Here is a 24,757-nt window from a genome sequence, read left to right as displayed (position 1 = left end):
CCTCAGCCCTATCAATAATTATCTAAGAATTATAGATTTCATTATAAACTATAAACTAATTTCTTTTTATTCATCCTTAACATTTTTTCTAGAACTTTTCTAAAATTTTAGCATGTTTTCTCAATCAAGTTTTGGCAACACTGCGGGAAGTAAACAAAATTTCGAAACAGATGAAACCAAGGTGTATTAAATAAGGTGTAAGTGACAATCATATGGTTTTAAACTTTTTTCTTTATTGTTTGTAAAGTAAATTGTCAAAAACATTTTCAACAATTAATTACGATTTACAAAATTGTCTTTAAATTTAGGATTTTGATAAAAAATATGTTCATAGAGACGGACGAAAAGGGCTTAAATCAGTTTTAAACCCGTTCGCTGATTTGATCCAAATAGTATTTGTTTTGTATCCCGTGTTGAAATCTGTTCATAAATCCTAGCTACACATACGTAGCCTATATTGGAATCTGCCTATTGGCAGATCCAAAGGTGGAAGTCTTTGATATACTCCTATAGCCAGATTGCACAAGGGCAACACAATTTCCTTGATTTAGTCTTTGGCCGGGGATTTATGTCCACCAAACGTTCATAAAGGAGGCGAAATTTGAAGGCAATTCTTCGGAAAAAATTGTAATTTACAATATAAGCAACATCACAAGGAAACAGGGGCTACACGTTGGAAACTTTTCAAAATAATTCGTGACCGGGTCTTAAACTTTACTCCCTAACCTAAAATTGCCAAAAATCCAAGAATATAGAAATTATTCATCAAAGAATAGTTCTTGACAAAAATTAATAAACATAAATGGATAATTGTTTTTGTTTATTTTTGCCAAAAACTAATTGTCAACATGACAATTTAATTTCTATAACAGCAATGTTGTTTTTGTAAAATGTTAGTTGTTGTTGTAACAGGTTGGCTGTTGACGAAAGTTCTTTCCTGAAAATGTTGATAGAAGAAAACGGAAGAAGGAAAAGGAAAATATATTAATTAATTAATTAGGAATTCGGATTTGAAGAGGGTAGCCGGAGAAATTGTGCCACCTCTAATGGCTTTAGCCATAAGTCTATGGGCAATAGACTCGTAGGCTCGGACGGACAATTGAATAAATGGCGTGTGTCGTGAGGGCTTTGCTGGCAGGAGGGACACCTGTTTAGGGTTCCGGGGACAATGCGCTCTCGATACGAGTTGAGTACATTGCTCTATCCGGACCTTAGTTGTGCCAGAATTGAACGGGTTTGCCTAGGAAGAAGGCTCTCACTTTCCGAAATTGCAGGAGGATGTTGTTGTAGGACTTTATTGCATCTGTAGCCATTTATGGCATCGGAGACCGCCAGTTGATGCACGGATTTCATCGCGTTCGCTATCGACAATCTGTTGACGTCCGATGGAATGACGTCTTGGATGTCATCACGATAGCGCCTGAAGTCCTGGCGGATGTGTCGTGGAGGTGGATCTGCCATCACAGTGTGATGGTTAGGATGACACGGCAGATAGCATGCCAACAGGAACTGTCTTGTCAACAACACATTATGTTGCTTGACTGACAGCATCCTGGTCTCCTCATGGAGGTGATCGACGCTCGTCATCTGGACACACCCGGTTGCAATTCGGAGTGCATTATTTTGGGAAGTTGGCAATGATCTCCATTGTGTGTCGCTAAGGAAAGAAGTCCAGACTGGGGCAGCATAATTCAGGATGGAACGACCTATAGCCTTATAAGTCGTTACCAGCGTTTCTTTATCCTTGCCCCAGGAGGTGCCAGCCAAAGCTTTCAGAACTTTATTCCTAGCATTCACCTTCTGGTTGATGTAATTGGAATGCGAGGAGAAATGAAGGAGGCTATCGAAGACCACCCCAAGGATTTTCGGATTATGGACGGTGGGGATGCGCCTACCTTCAACGGAAATGTCAAGTTCTAGATTGACTTCTCGCGTCCAGGAAGTGAAAAGTGATACGGTAGACTTTGCAGTGGATAATTTTAGATTGCGCTCCCGGAAGAAGTTGGTGATGGTGGCTAGATAGTTGGAAATTCTTGCACTTGCGTCGTCAATATTTGGATTTTTGGCCACGGAACTCAACGAAGGCCTGCCGCCCATTAAGGTAGTTGGCAAGCCAACGCTTGATATCACACGGAAGGGTGGAATTTGTGATATCGGAAATCAGCTCGGAATGATCGACCGTATCAAACGCCTTGGACAGATCTAGAGCTGCCACAATGGTCCGTTCAGGTGGTCGTCGCTGGTTGAGGCCATTCGCAATCTTGGAAGTAATTTCTTGCAAAGCCGTTGTTGTGCTATATGATTCCCTGAAACCGTGTTGGTGGGGAGCAAGAACGAAATGCTGTTTCAGGGACGGAAGCAATAGAGACTCTAAAACCTTGGCTACTGGTGACAGCAGAGAAATCGGGCGGTAGGATTCCCCATTAGTAGCGGATTTATCAGGTTTTAGGATTGGAATAATCCGGGCAACTTTCCAAATGTCAGGAATTACCAACTGTGACATCGATAACTCGAGGACTTTGGTCAGATAGCCCAGCCCTATTGCTCCAAGCTTCTTTAACATGAACATGGATATGCCGTCTGGACCAAGGGCTTTGGATGGTTTGGATTTGGAGATAATTGCCTCTACCTCGCTGGATGTAAATGATAGTGGCTGCAAGTCTCTTTTAAGATTCTTGGATCTCCGGATAACTGCTCGCTTGGTCCTGTTCTGCGAAGATGGATGCTCAATGAATTGGCGGCAGAACTGCATTGCACATTTTTTGGCATCGGAATGTTGAATGTTATCGAAGGAAATAGCAGGGAGATTTTTATTTCTTTTGGAACCAGATAGACTCTTAATTGTGGACCATAGCTGCTTGGAATTTATGTTGCAGTGGTTAAGGTGTTCTAACCATTTAGAGCGCCTGTGCTCAAGGACTAGAGCATCTATTTCAGCGCTAAGCTGCGGAATTCTGTCGTCAGCGGGGCTTTCGGCACGGAGTTGGTCGCGTTGCTGTGCCAATCTGGATGCCCTGGATGGATAATTTGGTCTCATTAGAGGAATTCTGCCCGCAGGAATAAAGCGTTTTGCCGCTTTTTGAATAATTTCTCGGAAAATCTTCTCACCCTTTCTGGCACATACGGGTGGCGGCATAGGACTTAAGGAGTCCTCAATGAATTTTGTGAAGCCGTGCCAGTTGGCTTTATTATAATTCATGAAAGTACGCTGATCGGGCTCTACGAAATCGCTGGGTTTCTCTACCGTGACCAGGATGGGAATATGGTCTGAATTTAAAGCGACCTTGGTTTGCCAGGAAGTATATGGAAGGAGCGATGGACTGACGATGGAAATGTCCGGAGAGCTCGAACACCTGGCAGTGACTCTGGTAGAGGATTCCTCATTGATGGAAGCGAAATCGGACTCGTCTATCTGGTTTGCAATAAGAATGCTGTTGACGGGCGGAATATATACATTGACAATTTCAATTTCAGCATCGTCGGAATGAACTGAAATGCTCAAAACCTCCAGGAAAGGATCAGACTGGGAAGGAGATGGAGGGGTAGTCAGAGTATATCTGACATCTCGCTGGATGATGAATGCGAGTCCCCCGCCATGGTCTCTATCTCTGTCTCGCCGAATGATATTGTAATTCCCGGAGGAGGATAAGGAACAACTACTGGTCAGCTTCGTCTCTTGCAAGGCAGCAATGAGGATGTTGTTTTCATGCATGAAGTTTGTGATCTCAATTACCTTATTCCTAAGACCATTACAATTAAATTGCATGATTAGGAATGAGGTATTTGGATCACACCCCTGCATGGACTGCTGCTGTGGAGGCAGGCGGGTGGAGTTATTCGGCGAACGGAAAACCTGCCTGTAACGCTGTTGTCTGGATGGGAAGTTTTGAGCATTCGTTGTTGGAATAGGATGACTAGAAGGAGTGCTAGTCGGAACACTAGAATGAATTCTACTTGATGAATGGCTAGACGGAGTGCTAGCCGTAGAATAGGAAGAGAAGCTAGTAGAATAACTAACTTCACTACCAGTATGAGCACTAGTGGTCGTACTACTGGATGGAGAACTAGACGGAGTGCTAGCCGTAGTACGCGAATCACTAGTAGAATAACTAGTGGAACTACCAGCGTTGGAACTGGTAGGAGTTCTGCTTAAAGGAAAACTAGCCGGGGAGCTAGCAGCAGAACTGGAGGAAGAGCTAACGGAATGACTAGCTCTACCACTAGTACTCACACTAGTAGCAGTACTACTGGATGGAAAACTAGACGGAGTGCTAGCCGTAGTACTGGAAGGACTCCACTGGATTCTAGCGGATATTGCTGGATTGTTAGTGCAGCAATCGGCTACAAAGCCTGGATTCCAATTCCTGTGTGAACGCAGGGTGGTACATCTTCTCATATGGCACCAGTTTCTGCAGCCATTGCACCTTACAGATGTCATATTTCTCCGTATTACTTCCCCGCAAACCGAACAGTACCACTTGGAGTTCTGGGCAGGTTGCTGAGAACGGATGGAATTTCTCGGGGCTGTTGGAGTTAAGGTGCTAGATGTCGAAGGCTGCAGGCAACAGCTGGCAATGAAGCTGTGTGACCAGTCGCGGTGTGAGGTGAGACCTGAGCACCTCCTCAGGTGACACCAGTTGTTGCAAACATTGCATCGCACAGAGGTGGAATTTGCAGCGATGCGTTGATGACACACTGAACAAAACCAGACATCAGGGCCTGGGTTTTGTTCAACGCCGGCACGGATTAAAAGAATGGCGAGCAAAGCTGCCGACATGAATTGCTCACCTGTGGAAAAAACTTTCGTTTTGTACAGCTGTCGCTGGGTTGACAATCCCTGGCCGAGTCGAACTCGGGTCGTTCCGGAGCGTAGATCCGATTGTCGTGGGAACGTCCAAAGGTTGTAGTTTGGATAGTTATCCCACTTAGTTATTCCATTACTACAGCTCACAGCACTCCGTCTAACTATTCATTCAATAGAATTCATTCTCGTGTTCAGACAATTGCGTAACAGGCAGGTTTTCAGCCGATTAATTCCATCTGCCTGCCTCCACAAGGTCCAAGCAGGGAATTTATCCATATACATCCTTCTTAGTCTTGAAATTTAATTGTAATCGTCTTAGAAATAAGGGAATTGAGGTCACAAACTTCATGCATGAAAACAACAACCTCATTGCTACTTTGCAAGAATCGAAGCTGACCAGCATTTGTTCCCTATCTTCTTCCGGAATTAATACATCATTCGGTGAGAAAGGTATACAGAACCAGCGGAATGACAGATATACCTTGGCTTCCTCTTTAAATACTTCCTACTGTGATTCTTTGATTCTGAAATTGAAATTGGCAATGTCTATATTCCGCCAGTCAACAGCATTGGGGCCAGTTATCATAATATCGTTCTTCGTGAGATATGGTTTTCCAAACGATCTATAGACGACTCCATTCCGCTTCCATCAACGAGGAATCCTCTGCCAGAGTTACTGCTAAGTGTTCGAGCTCTCCCGACATTACTATAGTCAGTCCATCGCTTTTTCCATACACTTCCTCGCTTTAAATTCGGATTATATTCCCATCCTGGTCACTGAGAAACCCAGCCCAGAAACCCAGCGATGTCGAGGAGCACGATTAGCGTACATTTATGAATTATAATAAAGCCAACTCCGACACGGCTTCACAAAATTTATTGAGGACTACCTAACTATTATGCCGCCACCCGTATGTGCCCGAAAGAGTGAGAATATATTCCTTGAAATTGTTCTTAAAGAGGCAAAACGCTTCATTTTCATAGTTTGCACAGCAACGCGACCAACTCCGTGCTGAAAGCGCTGCTGACGACAGAGTCCCCCAGATAAGAGCATAGTTCCTCTAAATGATTAGAACACCTTAACAACATCGCGGTATTTTTATTGCGAACCAGATAGACGAGTCTCATTCCCACAGATAAGCGCTGATATTGATACTTTAGTCCTTGAACATTAGGCGCTCTATATTGTTATAACACCTTAACCATTGCAATATAAATTCCAAGCTGCTATGGTCTTCTCTTCAATAACATTAAACATTCAGGTGGCAAAAATGTGCATTAAAGTTATCCGGAGTTAGGGGCAATTATCTCCAAATCCCAGACATCCAAAGCTCTTGGTGCAGACGGAATTTCCATGTTCTATTGTAAAGAAGCTTTGTGTAAATGGGCTGATTTATCTGACCAAAATCCTCAAATTATCGATGTCACAGTTGGTAATTCCAGATATTTGGAAAGATTATTCAAATTCTAACATCAGATAAATCCGTTACTAATGGGGAATCATTTTTCGTTCTTCTGGTATCAAATAATAACGGCGAAGAAATATCCCAGAGTCATTGTGTACCACTTAGCCATGATGAGGTAATCGGCTGAAGAATAATAAAGCTGCACGTGCGGATGGATAATCCGATAAATCCGCTACTAATGGGGAATCCTCTTTCGTTCTTCTGGTATCAAATAATAACGGTGAAGAAGAAGATACCCCAGAGTCAATAAGAGATGACGGTATAGATTGTGTACCACCTAGCCAAGATGAGGTCAGAATAACAATTAATCGGCTGAAGAATAATAAAGCTGCAGGTGCCGATGGATAACCAGCCGAACTATTCAAGGCCGGAGTTAGACGCTGATGAGAAGCATAACCAACTGATTAGTACAATTTGGCTAGAGAAATACATGTCCAATGATTAAAACCTCAGTATCCTGTGTCCCGTGGACAATAAAAGGAGACAAGACGATATGTGCAACTATAGAGGAATAAGTCTCCTTCTTATCGCATATAAAGTGCTTTCCAGTGTGCTGTGTGAACGACTGAATCCAATGGTAAATGACATTATTGTATCATACCAATGCGGCTTCTAATCTGGCAAATCCACCATAGACCATATTTTCCCACTGCGCCAAATCCTGGAAAAGACCCATTAAAAATACATCGACATTTTCACTTATTCGTTGACAACAAAACCGCATTCGACGGCCCAATCTTGCAAAATTTATGCAGGATAACCTTAAGATCCCTTCAATACCTAACGAGGATTCAGACAAGGCGACAGCTTGTCGTGCGGTAACACCTTTGAACAATCCCTGTGTTTGTCAGTCTTGCAAAATTTATTCAGGATAACCTTAAGATCCCTTCAATACCTAACGAGGATTCAGACAAGGCGACAGCTTGTCGTACGGTAACACCTTTGAACATATTGAAAAGGAGTCTGGAAAGTGGGTCTGACAATAAATAGCGAAAATACCAAACGGATGGTATCAACCCGCAAGACGTCAGTTAGACCCGGACCATCTGTGGAACTTGAAAACAGATTTAATTGGCACAAGGCCTGCAGTTAAAGTCGGAGAGGACCTTAGATCCCTTCAATACCGAACGAGAATTCAGACAAGGTGACAGTTTGTCGTGCGGTATCAGTCACCACAGAACGAATTGAGAAGGAGTCAAAGTGGCAGTAAAAAGCGAGAAGACCAAGCTGATGATATCAACGCACAATACGTCCGGTAGACTCGGACCAACTGAAAACTACATCTTCGAGGTAGTGAACGATTTTATATACCTCGGTACCGCCATAAACTAAACTAATAGTATCAGCTTCGTATGGATCTGAAGCATAGGTACTTGCGCTAACTGATGAGGCAGCTCTTGGAATGGTCCGATCTGCGTCAACGGTGAATATTGCCGTCGAATAAACCATGAGCAGTACCATCTATTCTCGGACATCGACATAGTCAGACGTATCGAGCTGCAGCGACTACGTTGGCTAGGTCATGTTTTGATAATGGATCCCCCGTTTGAGACAAAACTTTGCACAGTTTTGCATGCGTAATTTTGTTGAAATCGGTTCAGATTTGGATAAAGCTCCCATACACGATTTTATGTAAATAGTGCACCATACTGCTAATATTTGTCCGATTGAGACAAAATTTCGCATAGGTGGTAAAGGTTATCATATATCGGTCCGTTCGAATTTTTCTTACTGCTTTAAGCTCGGCTTATGGAACAAACGATCTGTCACAAGCCAGCTAAGTAAGTATGGAATGGCGAATCATACTGACCGATTACAGTTCTTTCTTTGGATTCTCCTTTGGTATCAAATCTTGAAACATAGAAAATGAAGGAGAAAATTTTGAGGATTATGGAATTTTTTAAATTGTCGGCATAGGTCCACGTTTATTTTATATCTCCTATATAACGATTATTACGTCAGACGCTTTAGCCACACTTTCCAACATTATTTGCTGTATCATAGAACTCTGAAGGTTTGATCAGACCTCCTTTTTCACCTAAACCTATAGCGATCAATTTTACAAATCGAAGAGAGCCATGAGTTTGTTTGATCCCGTTACGAATAGTTATGGGTATTTTAAAATATGTGAAATATTTTGCTAGGTTTGGCATCTGCTGGTCGATTTCACAATATCAGTAAATCAAAAATTTTAAAAATAGTTGAATTTAAACCTTTTTTATTGAATAGTCAAATATTTAAAAATATATCGCATACACCTTCAAACTTACATCCATTCATTTCACAAACAAAAACAAATTACCCATTAAAGACTCACATCCATACATATTGCTAATAATAAATCTTTGCTGATTATATTCATTTTGTTGTAACCGATTCAAATCAAATCATGTTTTTTTTACATCATCTACCTTTTGCTACGTTCTTTTTGTAGTTATTGAATATTGATGGTAATGATTCAGCCAATAATATGTTGGTTAATGCTTTGGAAAAATCCGCTAATCAGAGCAAATATTTAAACTTCCCATTGCCAATGGACAGAATTTGTGAGTATACAAAAATATTTAGTGTAATTTTTTTATTTAAAGGGAAATAAAATATATATTCGCAAAATAATTTTTAATAAAAATAATTTTTGAAAAAATATGGTTGTGGATAAATTGCAAAAAAAAGAAAACAAAAGTATGCATACAAAATAAATCAAAGTAAATGTTTTTTTTTTTTTTTTGATTTTGTTGTAGATTAATAATAAATATATTACAAGACGGATTAATTAACATCATTTCTATTTTTTAACAGCTGCCTGTTCCATTGATGAGCAACGTGACAATTCATTGTCGGCTAGTTTGGCCAATAGCAGTTTCATTACCAGATCTTCGGCTCCCATTAACATTCCAAATTCGGCACTTAGTAATTCCATAAATGGTCAGTACAGCAAAAAAATTAATACATTAAATCAATTTAAAATATAAATCATTTCATTTCAGATTTCAATTCGAGCGGTTTTGCTGTTAATCTTCCCTACAGTCCCACCACTCACAACACCAACAATTTCTTCAGTGTCCAGGATGCTTTTAATTATGGCGGCGGTTCGAGTACAAATAAACTAAGCAATTCCTTAAGTGCTGCCAATCAAAATGATTGCAGCAATAATTTATATTTTCCCACAAATATTATATCGCCGGGCTTTAATGATGGCCTTTCCATAAGTCCGTCATTTCGATTATCGGAATTGAGTACAATGCCGGATGATTTGAATAGTGGATCGTTAGGCAATAGTCTGACCACCAATAAAAATGCATTTTCATTGCAATCCTTGCCAACGCAAAATAATGGTGATGTCGGACGTATGACATTGGAGTTGATGGCAACCAAAACGCAAGCATTGAAATTATCCAATCGTGTTGAAGAGTTGCAGCATAAGGTAAGATGATTGATAAAATGGTGGTTTGGTAAAATTAATATTAAAGTTCTTTCTTGTATTTCCTACAGTTGAATGTTGCCAAACAGGAGGCGCTAAAATGGAAAGACAGCTATGATGCCACACAAATACAATTGAAATTTTTGAATTCGGAGGATAAAGAATTGAGAAATTTGTCAATACAAAAATTAAAGCAATTACAGGTGAGTTTTGTGATATACATTTTTAGAGTAAACTAATTTTTAAAGACATATACGATTAAGAAAATATTGAAGGGTACAAATTTAATTTACCACCCTGTCCAGTACATACCTATCTCGCTTGAACTAAACTCTAGTTATTCATGCATTGATTGTAGTGATAGAGTTGCTTGATTAATGCATACCGAGGATGAATACTTGTACATCGTGATGTTTACCGTCTGATACTAGGGAATTAAAATCCCCATCATAAGAGGATATTGTTACAGCTGGTCACATATCACCATAGTGGCACCATGTCTGATACACGTAAGCTGGCAGCCCATAATTTCTCTTAGATCATACTGGGAAAACTGAGTTTCAAATAGCATACTGGGAAAACTGCGACTTAGATCATTACTACATCTGAAGCTTGCTATATCTGTCAAATAGCTTGTGATGACCCAATATTGAGAGACTTTACTCTTGAAGCTAAGTGTAGTTGTTTAGTAGATCAACATGAGTATGGATTTTTCAATTCAATTTATTTAATATACGAGAATCTAGCCCAAAGGCCCAAGAGCGATTCAAATGAATGACTATCAATATGAGTATGGATTTCGTAAAATACATACTACATTACCAGATTACCAGGCTCGTCGGGCTTGCGATCAACTCTTCGAAATTGAAAGACCATGTTCCGAAATGTTCTATTCCACTTGATCTTTTCGATTAATTCGTGGCTTCCCCTCTTCTGTGCGAGGCATTAGTTTGCTCGCTTTTATATGTCTTTTGTGCTGGGGTATCCTTATAGCAGCTACAGCTCGATACGTCTGACAATGCCGATGTCCGAGAATAGATGGTACAATTCATGGTTCATTCGACGGCGATATTCACCATCGACGCAGATCGGCCCATAGATCTTCCGGAGAATTTTTCTCTCAACACTCCACGAGCTGCTTCATCAGCTTGCGCAAGTACCCATGCTTCAGATCTATATAACAGCACGGGTAGTATCAGGGTCTTGTAGAGTGTGAGTTTGGTCTTGTTTCTGAATTGCTTAGTTAGACCATTGTAGCATCGCTTGGCCATCACTATCCTTCTCCGAATTTCAAAACTGATGTCATTCGTTTCATTTATGACGGTACTAAGGTATATAAAATCTTTGACTACCTCGAAGCTTTTGTTCTCAAGTTCCACAGTTTCTACTGGACGTCATGCGCGTTGATACCATCAGATTGATCTTCTCACCATTTACTGCCAGAACCACTTTGGCAGACTCCGTCTCAATTCGTTCAAAGGTGGCTGTTACCGCTCGCAATGTTCGACCCATTATGTCGATGTCGTCGGCGTAGACGAGTAACATCTGCTGTTTGGTGTACAGAGTACCATTTCTGTTAACCTTTGCGTCTCTTATGACCTTTTCCTACTGGATGTTAAAAAGATCACACGACAAGCTGTCACCTTGTTCACACAGCACACTGGATACACTTTATATGCGATGGGAAGGAGTCTAATTCCTCTATAGTTGGCACATTTCGTCTTGTCTCATTTTTGTGCACGGGGCACAGCATTCCTCTAGCCAAATTGTACAAATGAGCTTGTGCATGCTCCTTACCAGCATCTGACCACCAGTTTCGAATAGTTGGGTTTGTAGCCCATCGGCACCTGATGCTTTATTATTCATCAGCAGATTGATTTCTATTCTGACCTCATCTTAGCTAGGTGGTATACACTCTATACCGTCATCTCTTATTGGTTGGGTATCTTCTTCACCGCGAGTATTTGATACCAGAAGCTTTTCAAAATGCTCATTCCAGATCCTCAACACGCCAGATCCTCGCCAGGTTTCCATCTTCATCTCTACAGGAGGATGTGCCTGCACCAAAGCCTCCGCTTTGGTGTTTTACTCGTTGATAAAATTTTCGGACTTCATTCTGACTCCTGTACATTTCGATTTACTTACGCTCACGTTTTTCTTGTTCTTTCTTCTTTTTCTGGAAATACGTTTCTCCTCTCTCCTTTTCTCCCGATATTCGCTCCTCGTATCGATCGAACGTCTAAAACACTGGACGAATGCCTTCCGTCTATCACAACATGATCGATTTGATTTGTCGTTGTTCGATCTGAAGAAATCCAGATTCGCAGATCGTGGTCCTTTATACGTTTGCGGGGGTCGTTTGGTTTTCTTTTTCGTTGTTTTTTCATAGTAAGAGGGGGTTTCCGAGTGTGGGAAACTAACCCGACGTCTCAACCCATTTTTTTATAGTTCTTAGGGGTGAACTCGCGGCACATATTAGCTCACTATTTCAACTATTCAGTGACACCGCGGGGAGTTTAGTGTCCACAATTGATATGAAAGAGGGACCAAGATAAGTCTGGGCTTCGCCATGTTAAAGCCAATCGGAGCCGTTGTTTGCTATCTATCTTCCCCTACGCCACCCTGAAGAGATCATGGTGATAGAAAAATTAGAAGTTTCGCAAGATAAATTCTGAACAAAATTAGAAATAGGACATCGGTTTTCGGGAATTCGCAAACTTAGAAAATATTTCTTGAAAGTCGGTTTAGAGCTATGCTTTCTGAAATCAGTGTGGTGGCCGGGTTTTAAGAATAATGACGAGAAATTTAGCAAACTTTTTTACAACTTGCAATTATCGAATCGGATTTTTTTTGAACTGGTGGATATGTTTCTTAAATTTTTTTTCTACATGTTGGGCGATTGCGGACGGACTCTATGTCCAGACTATGCTGGCGACCAATCCGATTCTTATTATTACTATTACAACCTTATTTTAATGTTATGATTTCTTGTATGAAATAACTTTACCATTACTTTCCATTTGCTCTCCTTTCCAGTCAAAATTACGCACCGATCTAGAGGAAGTCGAAAAGGTTTTGTATTTAGAAAATGCCCGAAAGTGTATGAAATGTGAAGAAAATAATCGTACCGTTACATTGGAGCCATGTAATCATTTTATATTATGTGACAATTGTGCCACTTCGGTGACTGAATGTCCGTATTGCCAAGTACCAGTAGTAACCACACATACCTAAATATAAAAAAATAGAAGTGTGTGAAAAAATAATACAAAAAAATAAATTAGCGGTGATAAAATAGTTAGACGATCATGAATAGAAATGAAATATACCGCTTTATATAATGAAAAACAACAAAAACAAAAGTAAACAAAAAGAAAACTGCGGCTGGTTACCGACAAACAACAACAACATTAATTAGGTACTCAAATTAAAATATTACAAAAAATGAAAAACAAAAACAACTAATGAAACAAATTAATAACAAATTATTTTTTTATTTCGAATTTTATTTTTTACAAAACAAAAAATGAAATGTTAGAACACAAGAAACTCGTATTAAATTTATATATATATATATATATAAAACAAAAAAAAAATTGAATAATATATATTTGCTATATAGATATCTAACTTGTAGGAATTCTATTTTTTTACTAAATGTTTTTCCTTTTTATTTCTTTATTGTTTGTAATAAACATAAAATTGTTTACTTTTTTAAAAATATATTAACACAGTGATACATAGAAAACAAACAAGAATATATAAAAAATAAATACTTTTGTATTTTAGTTATTTAACAAATTTATACAGAAAGAAGAACATCACATGATTACCAAAATAACAACAAAAAAAAGAAAAATAATTTCTTAAAAACCACAACAACAACAACTTATTTTTTTAATATTAATATTAAAAAATTATATTATTTTCATATTGTATTTATAGTTAGTTACATCCTTTTCCCAAAACGATTTTGGAATTGGATGTATAATCAATTAATTTTTGAATATATTGTGGGTCACAGAGTTTTTTTTTTCAATTCGATGGATTTGAACTTGGACTAGAGGGAGAAAGAGATGAAGAACTTTTGTTAGATTACAAAATGTATGATTGAATTTATTGGAATTTTCAAAACCTTGTCATAATCTGATTTAACCTGTGTTAAAAACCTAATATACCATTTTGTGAATAACCATAGGGCTTTCAAAATTTTAAAACCATGTTATAATCTCCCTTACACTGTGTTAAAGAAATTAATATTTCATTCTGAGAATAGTCTTAGGGTTATTTTGAAACGATTTGCGTCTGAAAGTGCGTCTGAAACTTGGAATCCTTTTCAAACAACATTGAGTATAATTCAGCAATTGAGATTAGTCCAAAATGACGTTCGGGAAATTTGATTAAAATCAGTTGGGATTTAGATGTAGGTTCGATATATAATTTCGTCTGATTTTGATTTTGAAAATGATGCATCGAATATATTTCATTTGTCCGATCATCATGGACCTAATAACTTTGTAACAATTTAATGTAAATGTTGCACCCTAGGTCTTTAGTCTGGCTGATTGGGCTGTAGGTTCGATATATAATTTCATCTGATTTTGAAAATGATGCATCGAATATATTTCATTTGTCCGATCATGATGGAACTATTAACTTTGTAACGATTTAATGTAAATGTTGCAACGTAGGTCTTTACTCTGGCTGATTAAAGAAACTCTGTGACCCCCTTTATATTCGTGACTTAGACACACACACAATAGAAATATACATATATATGTATTTGATGGGAAAACTTGTGTTTTTCTTTTATTATTCTTATTTTTTATACATAAATATATATATATATATATATATATAACTATTATTTTTCTAATTGTATTTTTGTATGTATATTTAAGTTCCTTTCTCTAAACGAGACAATTAATTAATAATAATAATTATAAAAATAAAAAATTATATAAATAACAACAGCAAAATATTGAAAACAACAACACCTAATACAAAACAAAATTTGTAAAGAAAAAGGTAATACCGAAAAATAAGAACAATAATACAACAAATAACTAATGCTTTTTATTATTAATTAAATAATTAATTAAAAACAAAAAACAAAATGAGTGTATATGTACTAATTATTAGCAAACAAAGCAAATTGAAATTCTAAACAAAGAAAAAACGTAAACTATGAAACTAAAACCACCATATATGAACAAAGAAAATACAGTGACAACATTGATTGTAAGCAAACAACAACAAAATATCTACAACACTATTATATATAAACTATGTTTTAGGTGAATCCTCCTCCAAGTATCAACACAAAGTAAATAGGTTTTTTGCAAAGAGATTTTAAATATTGTAATATGACCGGTGGGCTGCTGCTCTTGTAACAAACCACCCACTCCACATTTGACTGATCATTTAACTAAAAGACACCGATGAAAAAGTAGTAGTTTCGATTTTTTCTATTTAATCTATTTTTTCATATTAATAAATATTGAAATTTATATATGTAATAATATAAAAAATACATAGCATGTTTTTTTACTATCACTAGTTTTTTTTAAATGAATTGATATGATAAATGTAAGAGAATTGATAATTGAGAGATGGATTGATAATTTGTCACTAAAACAATGGTTTCTTAAATTGATATTCATTGTTATATAGGACCACATTGGCTTAATATTTTAAAGGTAGCTATTCACATCCAAACTAATTTAAATACGTTTAATACATTTGTAAAAAGATCTTCAATTCATGTAACATTTTTTTCCACCAGTGATTTATATTATGGCAATATTTTAAAGTCATTCGAATTCAACACATGACAGCTGTTATGTACTAGTAATACAAAATATTCGTGAAAGGGGTTTTATGTTTTACTTACTTCTATACAACTTTTACATCCCTTTCTGTCGTTCCATCCTGTCAAAATCTCAATTTCTAGAAAAAAGGACTAGTTACCTTTACAAGTATAGCCAGTGATATAATTATGTGTATCGTGATATATCAAGCTCAGTCCACATTCATATACATAGAAGCCATATATAATATAGTTCGATTTAAAATAAATGATTTGTTTTACACAAGAGAACGAATAGAATGACATGTCTAATGCCATGTACAGACGGGCGTTGTTCGCTCTCTCATTCGTTGTTCGACCCTAAATTATGAAGTAATTACTTAGTCCCCCATACAAAATTGTCTGAGCGAACACCGACTTTTGTATGTTGTTCAATTCGAATCACTCTCTGAATCACCAAGAATTTTGTCCCATCTCTAACAATTGAGAGAATTTATCGAAAATAAATTAATTTTGACAGCATGAAAAAATTTTTAAAATTTTCAGACTTTTTCAGTAAAATTGAAAATGATGAATGAAAAGTAACCACAATTCTAGTTTTTATATATGCAGAAGGATGTAAATTTTGTTGTCTACATAATGCAATGTGCATTTCTTTCCCCTTGGTTCTAATTAGCGTACAAGACGAGAAACAAAAGTGGGGAATCAAAAATATTTTCAGAAAAAATGGAAAACATGAATTAAAAGTAAAGAGATAGGGGTTGATATTATAGTCAGGAGAAAGAGAATTATTTTTTCTATTTAGATTCAAATGTGATTCACGCAAATATGTTACAATTTTGGTGTGAAACAAGAAACAAAAAGTTTGAAATAAAAAAAACTCTGATGACATGAATTAAGAATAGTGTTGTATGACCGCGTTAATTCATATACGTAATTCTGAGAGCGAGCTACGTTGTTTGAATGCCCGTCAGAACATGGCATAAGTTTGGTTACTTGAAATCTACCGAACTACTTTCGGATTTGTTACTGAAAAATATTGCCTAGTTTTCCGACACTTTCACTTAAGTTCACTTAAGAAATGATTTCAGAAACCAAACAGGTTTCGCTTTAGCTCGCTCCCATATTAGGGAAAACAGCAACTGGAGCTGTAGTTTCGAATTTATGATATTAATGGTGGAAAAAATATATTTGTGTTGCAATAGTCATCTTTATTATGGTAAACTGCGCAGTTTTCCAATATATTTTTTAAAGGTATTTTTACAAACAATTTTATAAATTCTATTCAACATATTCTTCAAAATAACTGTATCTAGTGAAAATATTCGAATAAATGATGTTTATTACATTTTATACATATTATATATATATGTATTCGACGTTTACAACTTTTTGCCAGTCGTAAACCTACAAATTCATCACACAGACCATCCCTGCCGAGGCCACACTTTCGAAACGATGCGCCTTTAATTAAGAATGTCGGGTATTAAGAGGAATAAAGACCTCCTGAAAAAATGTTATTGTATGACCTGGGTTTAGCCTCAGACTTATGACTAATGGGGGTATATACACTTTGCTACGGCAAAAATGTGTCTCATCCAAAATATTGATTTAGACCCCATTTTTCTTTTGACCAAATTTGTGTCAGACAATTTTGAGTCGATTTATTTATTTTGAAATTGTATTTATTTCACAAGAAATATGCGATTATATGACTTTCATATGACTCCACTTTCATTTAAATACTAGCAATACAAAAAAAGTTATAGCAAAAATAAATGAGTTATGCAATTTGTATAAACCCCGTCATCAGCGCCATCTATTGATAGATATGATCCAAATCATGCAAATATGTTTTTTTAGGTTCAAACTTCCAAACGTATAACTTGTGAACAGATTATCGCATTTCAGCAAAAATGGTGTCATATGAGGGAGTAAATAATCTACTTTACTATGACCAGCAAACAATTTTTTTATAAAACAAATATTATCGAGAAATTTTTAATACTACATTTAATAATCAAAAATTTGAAAAATAAAATTTTTATTACTTTACAAGAAGTAATAAAATTGTACCTTTCATATGACACACATTTTTTTAAATATCTATAGTAGGTCAAATGTTATTGGAAACAAAAATGAGAATTAAATTTTGCATAATCGATTTTTGAATATACCCATTCCATAGATGGCGCTGACGACAAGTGTTAGCCAGTGCTGCCAAATTCATCGGCATTTTAGATTGTTTATAACTTTCGAATGCATAATGATACAGACAAAATTCGAACGAATATTAATAGTTTGGAACATACACTATTCGACAGTATTAAGTATAAAATGTAGTATTTTCAATACTACACTTCATATTGTCAGCGCCATCTTTTGATGGGCATGGTTCAAATTGTGCATATCTGATTTACAGTTTATCGGGTCCCTACCAAATTGGTGTCATATGAAAGCGCAAAGAGTCTACTATACTACGATTCTTCACATGATTTTTTCGTAACACAAATATTACCGAGGAAAATTAAGAAAAAGTGCAATACTAAATTGTATATTTCAAAAATATAAAATTTAAGTCTTATGTCATTTCACAACAAAGTGCACGATTATAACTCTCATAAATATCTTCAGTACGAAAAATGTTATGGCATACTTGAAGTTTGGATTTATCCAATCAATAGATGGCGCTGACGACAAATGTTTGCTCGGGTTGCAGTTTTCTAGGATTCTTTATTGACATTCGTTTACTTGTTTCCTCCTTCTTCGAACATTTCCTGCCTCCTTTAATTTTATTCGTGATAAATATGATAACTGTTTTTTGCAAAATAGTTAGGCTGAATCCCAGTTTGTTGTTTTTATAAATAAACAACTATTCATTATTGGGGAATGTATGGCATTGTGCGCCGACTCATAACTCTTATTAGTGATTGGGAATTTCAATTTTTACAAAATCAAAATCCAAAAACCAAATCAATCGTTATATCTCTCTCTTGATTCTGAAAAGCTTTATACGAGTACAAGAATATTGTGTGAAAATGCAAATTTATTAAATTATAATAAAAAAAATAATAAACGACATTTGAAATAAATTACAAAAAAAAAAACAACCAACACCAAAATCTTTAATTTCAAAAATGATGATGTATGAATTTTGTAGTAATTTGATGTTTAGTTAAAGCTTATAAATAACAAAAAAAAAAAAAAAAAAAAAAACAACTAAAATGTCTATATGTAAAATTGAAACAAAATTAAAATCAAACAAAAAATAACTATCATATAGATTTATATACATACATATAACACTACATTAATATCGAAATTGATAACAAATTATATATACATACATAACTAAGGAATTATATTTATACATCTATATGATTGTGAGAAATGAAAACTATACGAGAAAAAAAATATTGAAAATTAATAAATTGAATAATTGTTAGTCTTACAAATATTACAAACAGAACAGATAAACAGTAAATAGCATTTATTGTTAGGCTTTTTCAAATTAAAATTAAAAGAAATATATTATATGATATACAAATATTCCCATCATTTAGAATGAAGAAAGAAATAATATATGTGATGCATTCATCATTGTTAAACTACAGAACGAATATTGTTTATTAATAGAGAAATGTTTTGACTATAGAACTCCCTCAGGGAATGTATCTATACAAAAAACTATGTACACAAGAGAAAATTGTAAGCAATACATATACAACAATTCGTCCTACTTTTCTTCTATTTGTCTATACTTTCCGTGACTGTAATCTGTAAAAATACTATCGGGATTAGAATAGCACTAATCTAAAAAACTAAATAATATTTTATTCAACAATGTATTTGACTAATCATAATTTCGATCTTCTGTTGTTAAATTCGGATTTACGTAAGTGTTTGAGTTCTGAAAATTTGTTCTTTTTAGAAACCAACACCAATACATATATTTGTTTATTTTGATGGGGATTAGACTGAATTGAGATGATACAAAATACCAAAAAATACGAGCAATGATCACAAAATATATGAATATGAAAGGAAATTTTAAAAAAGAGTATTTTCGTTCAATGTAGATATATCTTCTCTGATGATATCTTTATCCCTGAATCGATCATTTATTATGAAGATAATAAAGTCTCCATAAAAAAAACTATCGAGCGATATATTCAATAAATGCTATTTTATAAATCCAATGACAGAATTTATACCAATTTAAAACTGCATATAAACGTGGAATGTAAAAGCGGGATGCATACATCGAAATAATGTCAAGGCGTTGTAAACAAGAAATAACATTTGCATAAATTTTACTCGGTAAAGCTTAAATCTGGAGTACTCAAATCTTGAGTGTTGAACACCCATTTTTTCCGTCTCCTTAGAACTATTTTCTGTACCCAGATTTAGTACAATTGTCCTAAATAGGATATGAACAAAATTGGACGTTGCTACATCCTTTAATTCGGGGGATACAATACACTCTTTCTGAAAAATAAAAATCCAATATCAAAAAAAAAGATATGGACGACTAAACCACTTTTAATTATTCATTAGGTTACTTTTTTTACAAAATTCACAAATAATGTTGAGGCTACAATTCGAATACAAAGCGATTTAAGTAATTTACACTGTATACACAAATTTTCTGTACTGTACAAATTTTGTCCTCAACTTTGATGGAACTGATGGATGGTCAGCTTTAGTAGGCATTATGGGCTTGCTTGATTGTCTTGTAGATCTGGAGGGTTCTTATTAAACCTTTGGACGTCTTCAGATTATGCAGATCTTTCCTGACACTACTCTACATAATATAAAAGTTAGAATATTTCGTCTGTATCGCTCTAGCAGGGTTTGCATTACTCTGCAAAGAAAGAATATTGCTAGGCTGGTGTAGAGGAACCTTCGTTGACTCATGTGTATGTTTCAATAATGTTATGAGGATGCACTCCGTACCAGTAGTTATTGCGCCTTTCTGATTAGTATGACTACTTCTCCACTATAAATGACCTTACATAACTGGCATGAATCGAGTTAAACAAGCATTCGAATCAAGCAGCGAAAATTTAGGGGCCGATTTATATATATTCTTGGCATTGTAATAGAAATAACAGGAAAAACGTAAATTCAAAATTTTCTTCCGTATTTCTTAAAATTAAATTTTTAACTCATCATTTTCTAAGAAAAAAATAAAAAATAATAAAGACAACAAAATCAACTTCAAGGTACTCACTTTTGTACGTTTGAATAAACTTAAAGAATATGAATCTTTTTTATACCCTCAGTCTTATGGCTAATAAGGGTGTATACACATTTTTATACGGACAAAATGCGCCTCATCGAAATATTGGTTTTAGATCCCACGTTTATTTGGATGAAATCCGTTTCAGAAAATTTGGAGTCGATTTACACATGTCCGTCCGTTGTCCGTCTGTTTGCCTGGCTGCTGGTACGCACAATAACTCTCGAAAGCAACAGCCGATTTCATTCAAACTATGAACATCTTAATATTTCTTCCATACTTAGGTTAAGTTTGAAGATAAGGAATATCGGTCCACCCCTCCTGGTACCTCCCCCACAAAATGGTCAAAATTGTGCTAAAAATTAATTTTATAATAACATGCAAACGGACTATCCGATTTGAATTCAACTTTGCGCAAACTATTACCTCTACCAAGCCTATATCAAGTTTAAAGATGGGGCCCATTGGTCTACTTCTCCTGGTACCTCCCCCACAAAATGGTCAAAATTGTGCCAAAAATTAATTTTATAATTATATGCAAACGGACTATCCGATTTTAACTTAACTTTGTACAACCTATTTTGTTTACCACGCCTAGATCAAATAGGACACATTGGTCCACTGCTTCTGGTACCTCCCTCACAGAGGGTCTAAAATTTTCAATATTTACAAATCCAATATCAGGCGAATGGAATGTTTGATTTAAACCCAATTTTGCACATGGGACTCATCGGTCCACTACTTCTGGTACCTCCCCCACAAAGGGTCAACATTTTTAATATTTATGAATCCAATATCAGGCGAATAGAATGTCCAATTGCACCAAATTTTGCACAACCTCTTATCTTTACCAAGACCAGATCAAGTTTGAATTAGGGACCCATTGGTCCACTCCTTCCGGTATCTCCCACACAAATGGTCAACATCCTCCCCAAACCATAGGGTGAGGATATATATCTGTCGGCAAAACCGACTGACACTTTTTTACTTGTTAGTATTTATATCGAAGTCTTCTATTTATACTTCTAAGTAATTACATTTGGAATATCCATCTATTCATCTCAGACCCGCTGACAAATCTTGTCTAATCTTTACGATTGACCACAAATTATCATTCGGATGAAGATCGGGACTTTTTGTTGACCACTGCTTTAATTAAAAATTGAACTCACCAATATATTCTCTGAGGATTTTGGACGTGTGTCTTGGATCACCATCTTTCTCATAATTACTTCTTTTACGGGATAGACGTTCTTATCTACCAAAACCGATCGATATGTAGAGTCATATCTACCGGCACTCAATAGACTTCTTTCATTATTATATCAACAATTATTTTGCATCGGTACAAGTTTCCACAAGTTAAAGCCACCCCATACCATGAAGTTTCCTCAACAGGGCTTCACAAGGCGCCCTTGAATTTGTTTTCATCAGCAATAATACTTACAGTCGGATTGAAAACTCTTGATTTGGATTCGCCTGACCTGATCACACTTTTACAGTCGACTACTGTTAAAATTTTGGGCTCTTTAAAAGGTTCCTGTTTTTTTTACTGCTGCTATAACCAAAGTCAGAAACGGCTCTTCACGCCGTCCATCGACTAACGGATTTGACGATGGCTAACGAAGCAAATTTTGTTGTTAAAACCTATAAATTTTCATTTTCCTTATCATTAGACGTAGGTCCACATTACTTAGAAGCGTTTTACGACTCTAATTTGACGTTTGGGATAAGCGGAACACCATTTTTGTACCATATGCCCATTAATTAGCACACTTTTCTTTCACAGAAGATCGGGATGTCCTCTTCGGTGGGTTTTAAACATTGTCTTGTGCAAAAATCTGTATATTTTTTAATTAAGGTCTCAGTGGCATTTCGTAAACGAAGGAATCTCTGCATATAAAAAAATGAAGTCTTTATTAACAAGTCCGCATATTAGAAATCTATGAACGATTATGGAGTCTTTTAAAGGATTTACCATAATTTTCAAACTGAATTCTTATAGACTTAGTCATTTAAATTCGGCAACAATTTCACACTCTTAAGCATATGGATAATGAGTCAAAGTCACCAACTTTTAAAGGGAGTAACCGATCTGAACAAAACTTTACACATCGTAATATTTCTTCAAAATATGAATTATGTTTGAAAATAGGTATTTTGGTCCACTCATTCTGGTACTTCCCCTAAAAATGCTCAAAATGTTACTGAAACATTTATGACATTTTTTCAAAACCCATAAGAAGTTAATTAATAATTCGAATTTAATTAAACTTTAAATATTTTCATTAAACATAGAGCATGTCTGAAGACCGATGGCCTACTCTCCCTGATACCTCCACCATCAGGGGTCAAAGTTTTTAAATATTTTAAATTTCACAGATGGTATATATTATGGTGCCATACCTTTTGGCACATCCGCTAATAAAGGATTAAAAATTAGAACTTATAATATAGTTGCAAATCGGAATTGATCCACCTTTAACACACCGTAATATTTAAAATTGTTGGTACGTCTGCCACAAATTTTCTTTAAAAAACCAGTGAGCGGAGGAGTATAGTCGGACGGGGCCGACCATACGATACCCTACACAACTACCACGGAACACGGATGTTTATTCCGATTCCCATCGCGGTGGGTTGTGTTGTGATGTTCCCTATATTCGACTAGAAATCAAACAATAAAAAGTTTTCGGTCCACTTCATCCCAAAATTTTAATCAGATCATCATCGAAAATTTTAGGCGTTGTCTTTGACCATATTTGCAACTTCATGGAAAATTTTAAAGGAATCAGCGCTATATTTCCGCTCTCTAATGAGGTAATGGATTACTAAATAATATCTGAATACGTAAGCACCTGTAAATATTTGTGTGTAACTCCCACATCCGAGTACATACGACAATGTAATTGGAGCCATATTGAAGGTCAACCATTCCTCTTGGATTGGATACACTATCAACTTCGCGGATCTATATGCTTCGAGAGTAAATATATACACCATAGAATACAAAGTTTGTCATTTTTCACACAAAAGTCAGGGTTCATTTAGCTAAATAATGACCGATCTTTATCAAAGCAGACATGCTTATTCTTTGGCCCAATCCTCTTCTCCATCGCGATGTTCGGCCTCTAGAGCGACCAAAAACGCCGACAAAAATATATATTTGGTCCATATCATCCCCTAAATATTAAACGATCTTTACCAAAAACAATAGGGGTCTTCGCTGGCCAAAACCCGTCCTATATGCAAAATTTTTTGAAGATTGGTCCATACATAGTTGTGTAGGGTATAATCAAAAATGTCATAACATTTTACATAACTGAGTTCTCGGTTTTATTTCAACGGTACTTTAAATATGTTATTCAAACATAAATATTGGTAAGACGTGGGGTGGTTATCTTAAAGGATTTTCAGCTATGGGTTATTTAACTGCTGCTTTTACCTGAAAACAGGAAGATTGAGTTTTGGAACCTTGTTGCCTGCAACCTTACCAAAAGGTTCATTCTTTGGATTTAGGATTATGTTCTAAGCTGCTTGAGGTGTTTTTAGGGGTCACAGTTACAACGAGCGATGCCGATCGCTGCATACTGCTTAATTTTGCCAATAATGTTCGTTTGCGTAGAACCTTTACCTTTGCGTAGAACCAGTATACGATTTCCGCTTTGAAAATTTGGAAATCGTAAAGTGCTATAAAGTTTCCTCTTAGTGTTCTCCCTCAAATTCACATATTATTCCGAGGTATGTGGTTTCTAATAAGAGTTCCAAGACCATTCCATTAATGGTTGTCAGGCGGAAATATAGGATTTTACGATTCCATCTTTGTCTCATTGGTTTTAGGCCAATATGGCTATGTTACTAAAGCACCCTGTATTATGATAAATATTTGCATGTGACATATAGAAGGAGACAGGATACACACATAGTTTGAAGATATATTGAAAATCACTGTTAGTCTTACGAACATACAACAAAGTACAGTCTTCAAGTAGTTGGTATTGAAAAAAAAGTCCTA

The 24,757-nt window shown here is 35.9% G+C and overlaps 1 protein-coding gene across 1 annotated transcript; it reads left to right on the top strand.

Moving 5' to 3' along the window:
- Positions 1–7,019: 7,019 nt before the first annotated feature.
- On the top strand, positions 7,020–12,929 carry LOC133324003 (RING finger protein unkempt-like). The gene is made up of 7 exons (XM_061532900.1): positions 7,020–7,088; positions 7,141–7,203; positions 8,705–8,816; positions 9,070–9,195; positions 9,258–9,694; positions 9,763–9,894; positions 12,728–12,929. Exons 1-7 carry the CDS (start codon positions 7,020–7,022, stop codon positions 12,923–12,925), a joined length of 1,137 nt encoding a protein of 378 aa, XP_061388884.1. The 3' UTR covers positions 12,926–12,929.
- The last annotated feature ends 11,828 nt before the right edge of the window (positions 12,930–24,757 follow it).

This window comes from Musca vetustissima, unplaced genomic scaffold, assembly GCF_032173495.1.
Source record: "Musca vetustissima isolate MV318-11 ecotype Yass unplaced genomic scaffold, APGP_CSIRO_Mvet_v1 utg47448, whole genome shotgun sequence".
NCBI lineage: Eukaryota > Metazoa > Arthropoda > Insecta > Diptera > Muscidae > Musca > Musca vetustissima.
The sequence above is the reverse complement of the archived record's forward strand: the minus strand, read 5'-3'. Positions and strand labels throughout refer to the sequence as shown.

Bases quoted from the DNA above. Each gene is read 5' to 3' on its own strand.
- LOC133324003 (XM_061532900.1), top strand. From the start codon at position 7,020: ATGCAGGATAACCTTAAGATCCCTTCAATACCTAACGAGGATTCAGAC. The intron at 9,196-9,257 runs GTCAGTACAGCA...ATTTCATTTCAG, and splicing joins ACTTAGTAATTCCATAAATG to ATTTCAATTCGAGCGGTTTT. The intron at 9,895-12,727 runs GTGAGTTTTGTG...TCTCCTTTCCAG, and splicing joins AAAAATTAAAGCAATTACAG to TCAAAATTACGCACCGATCT.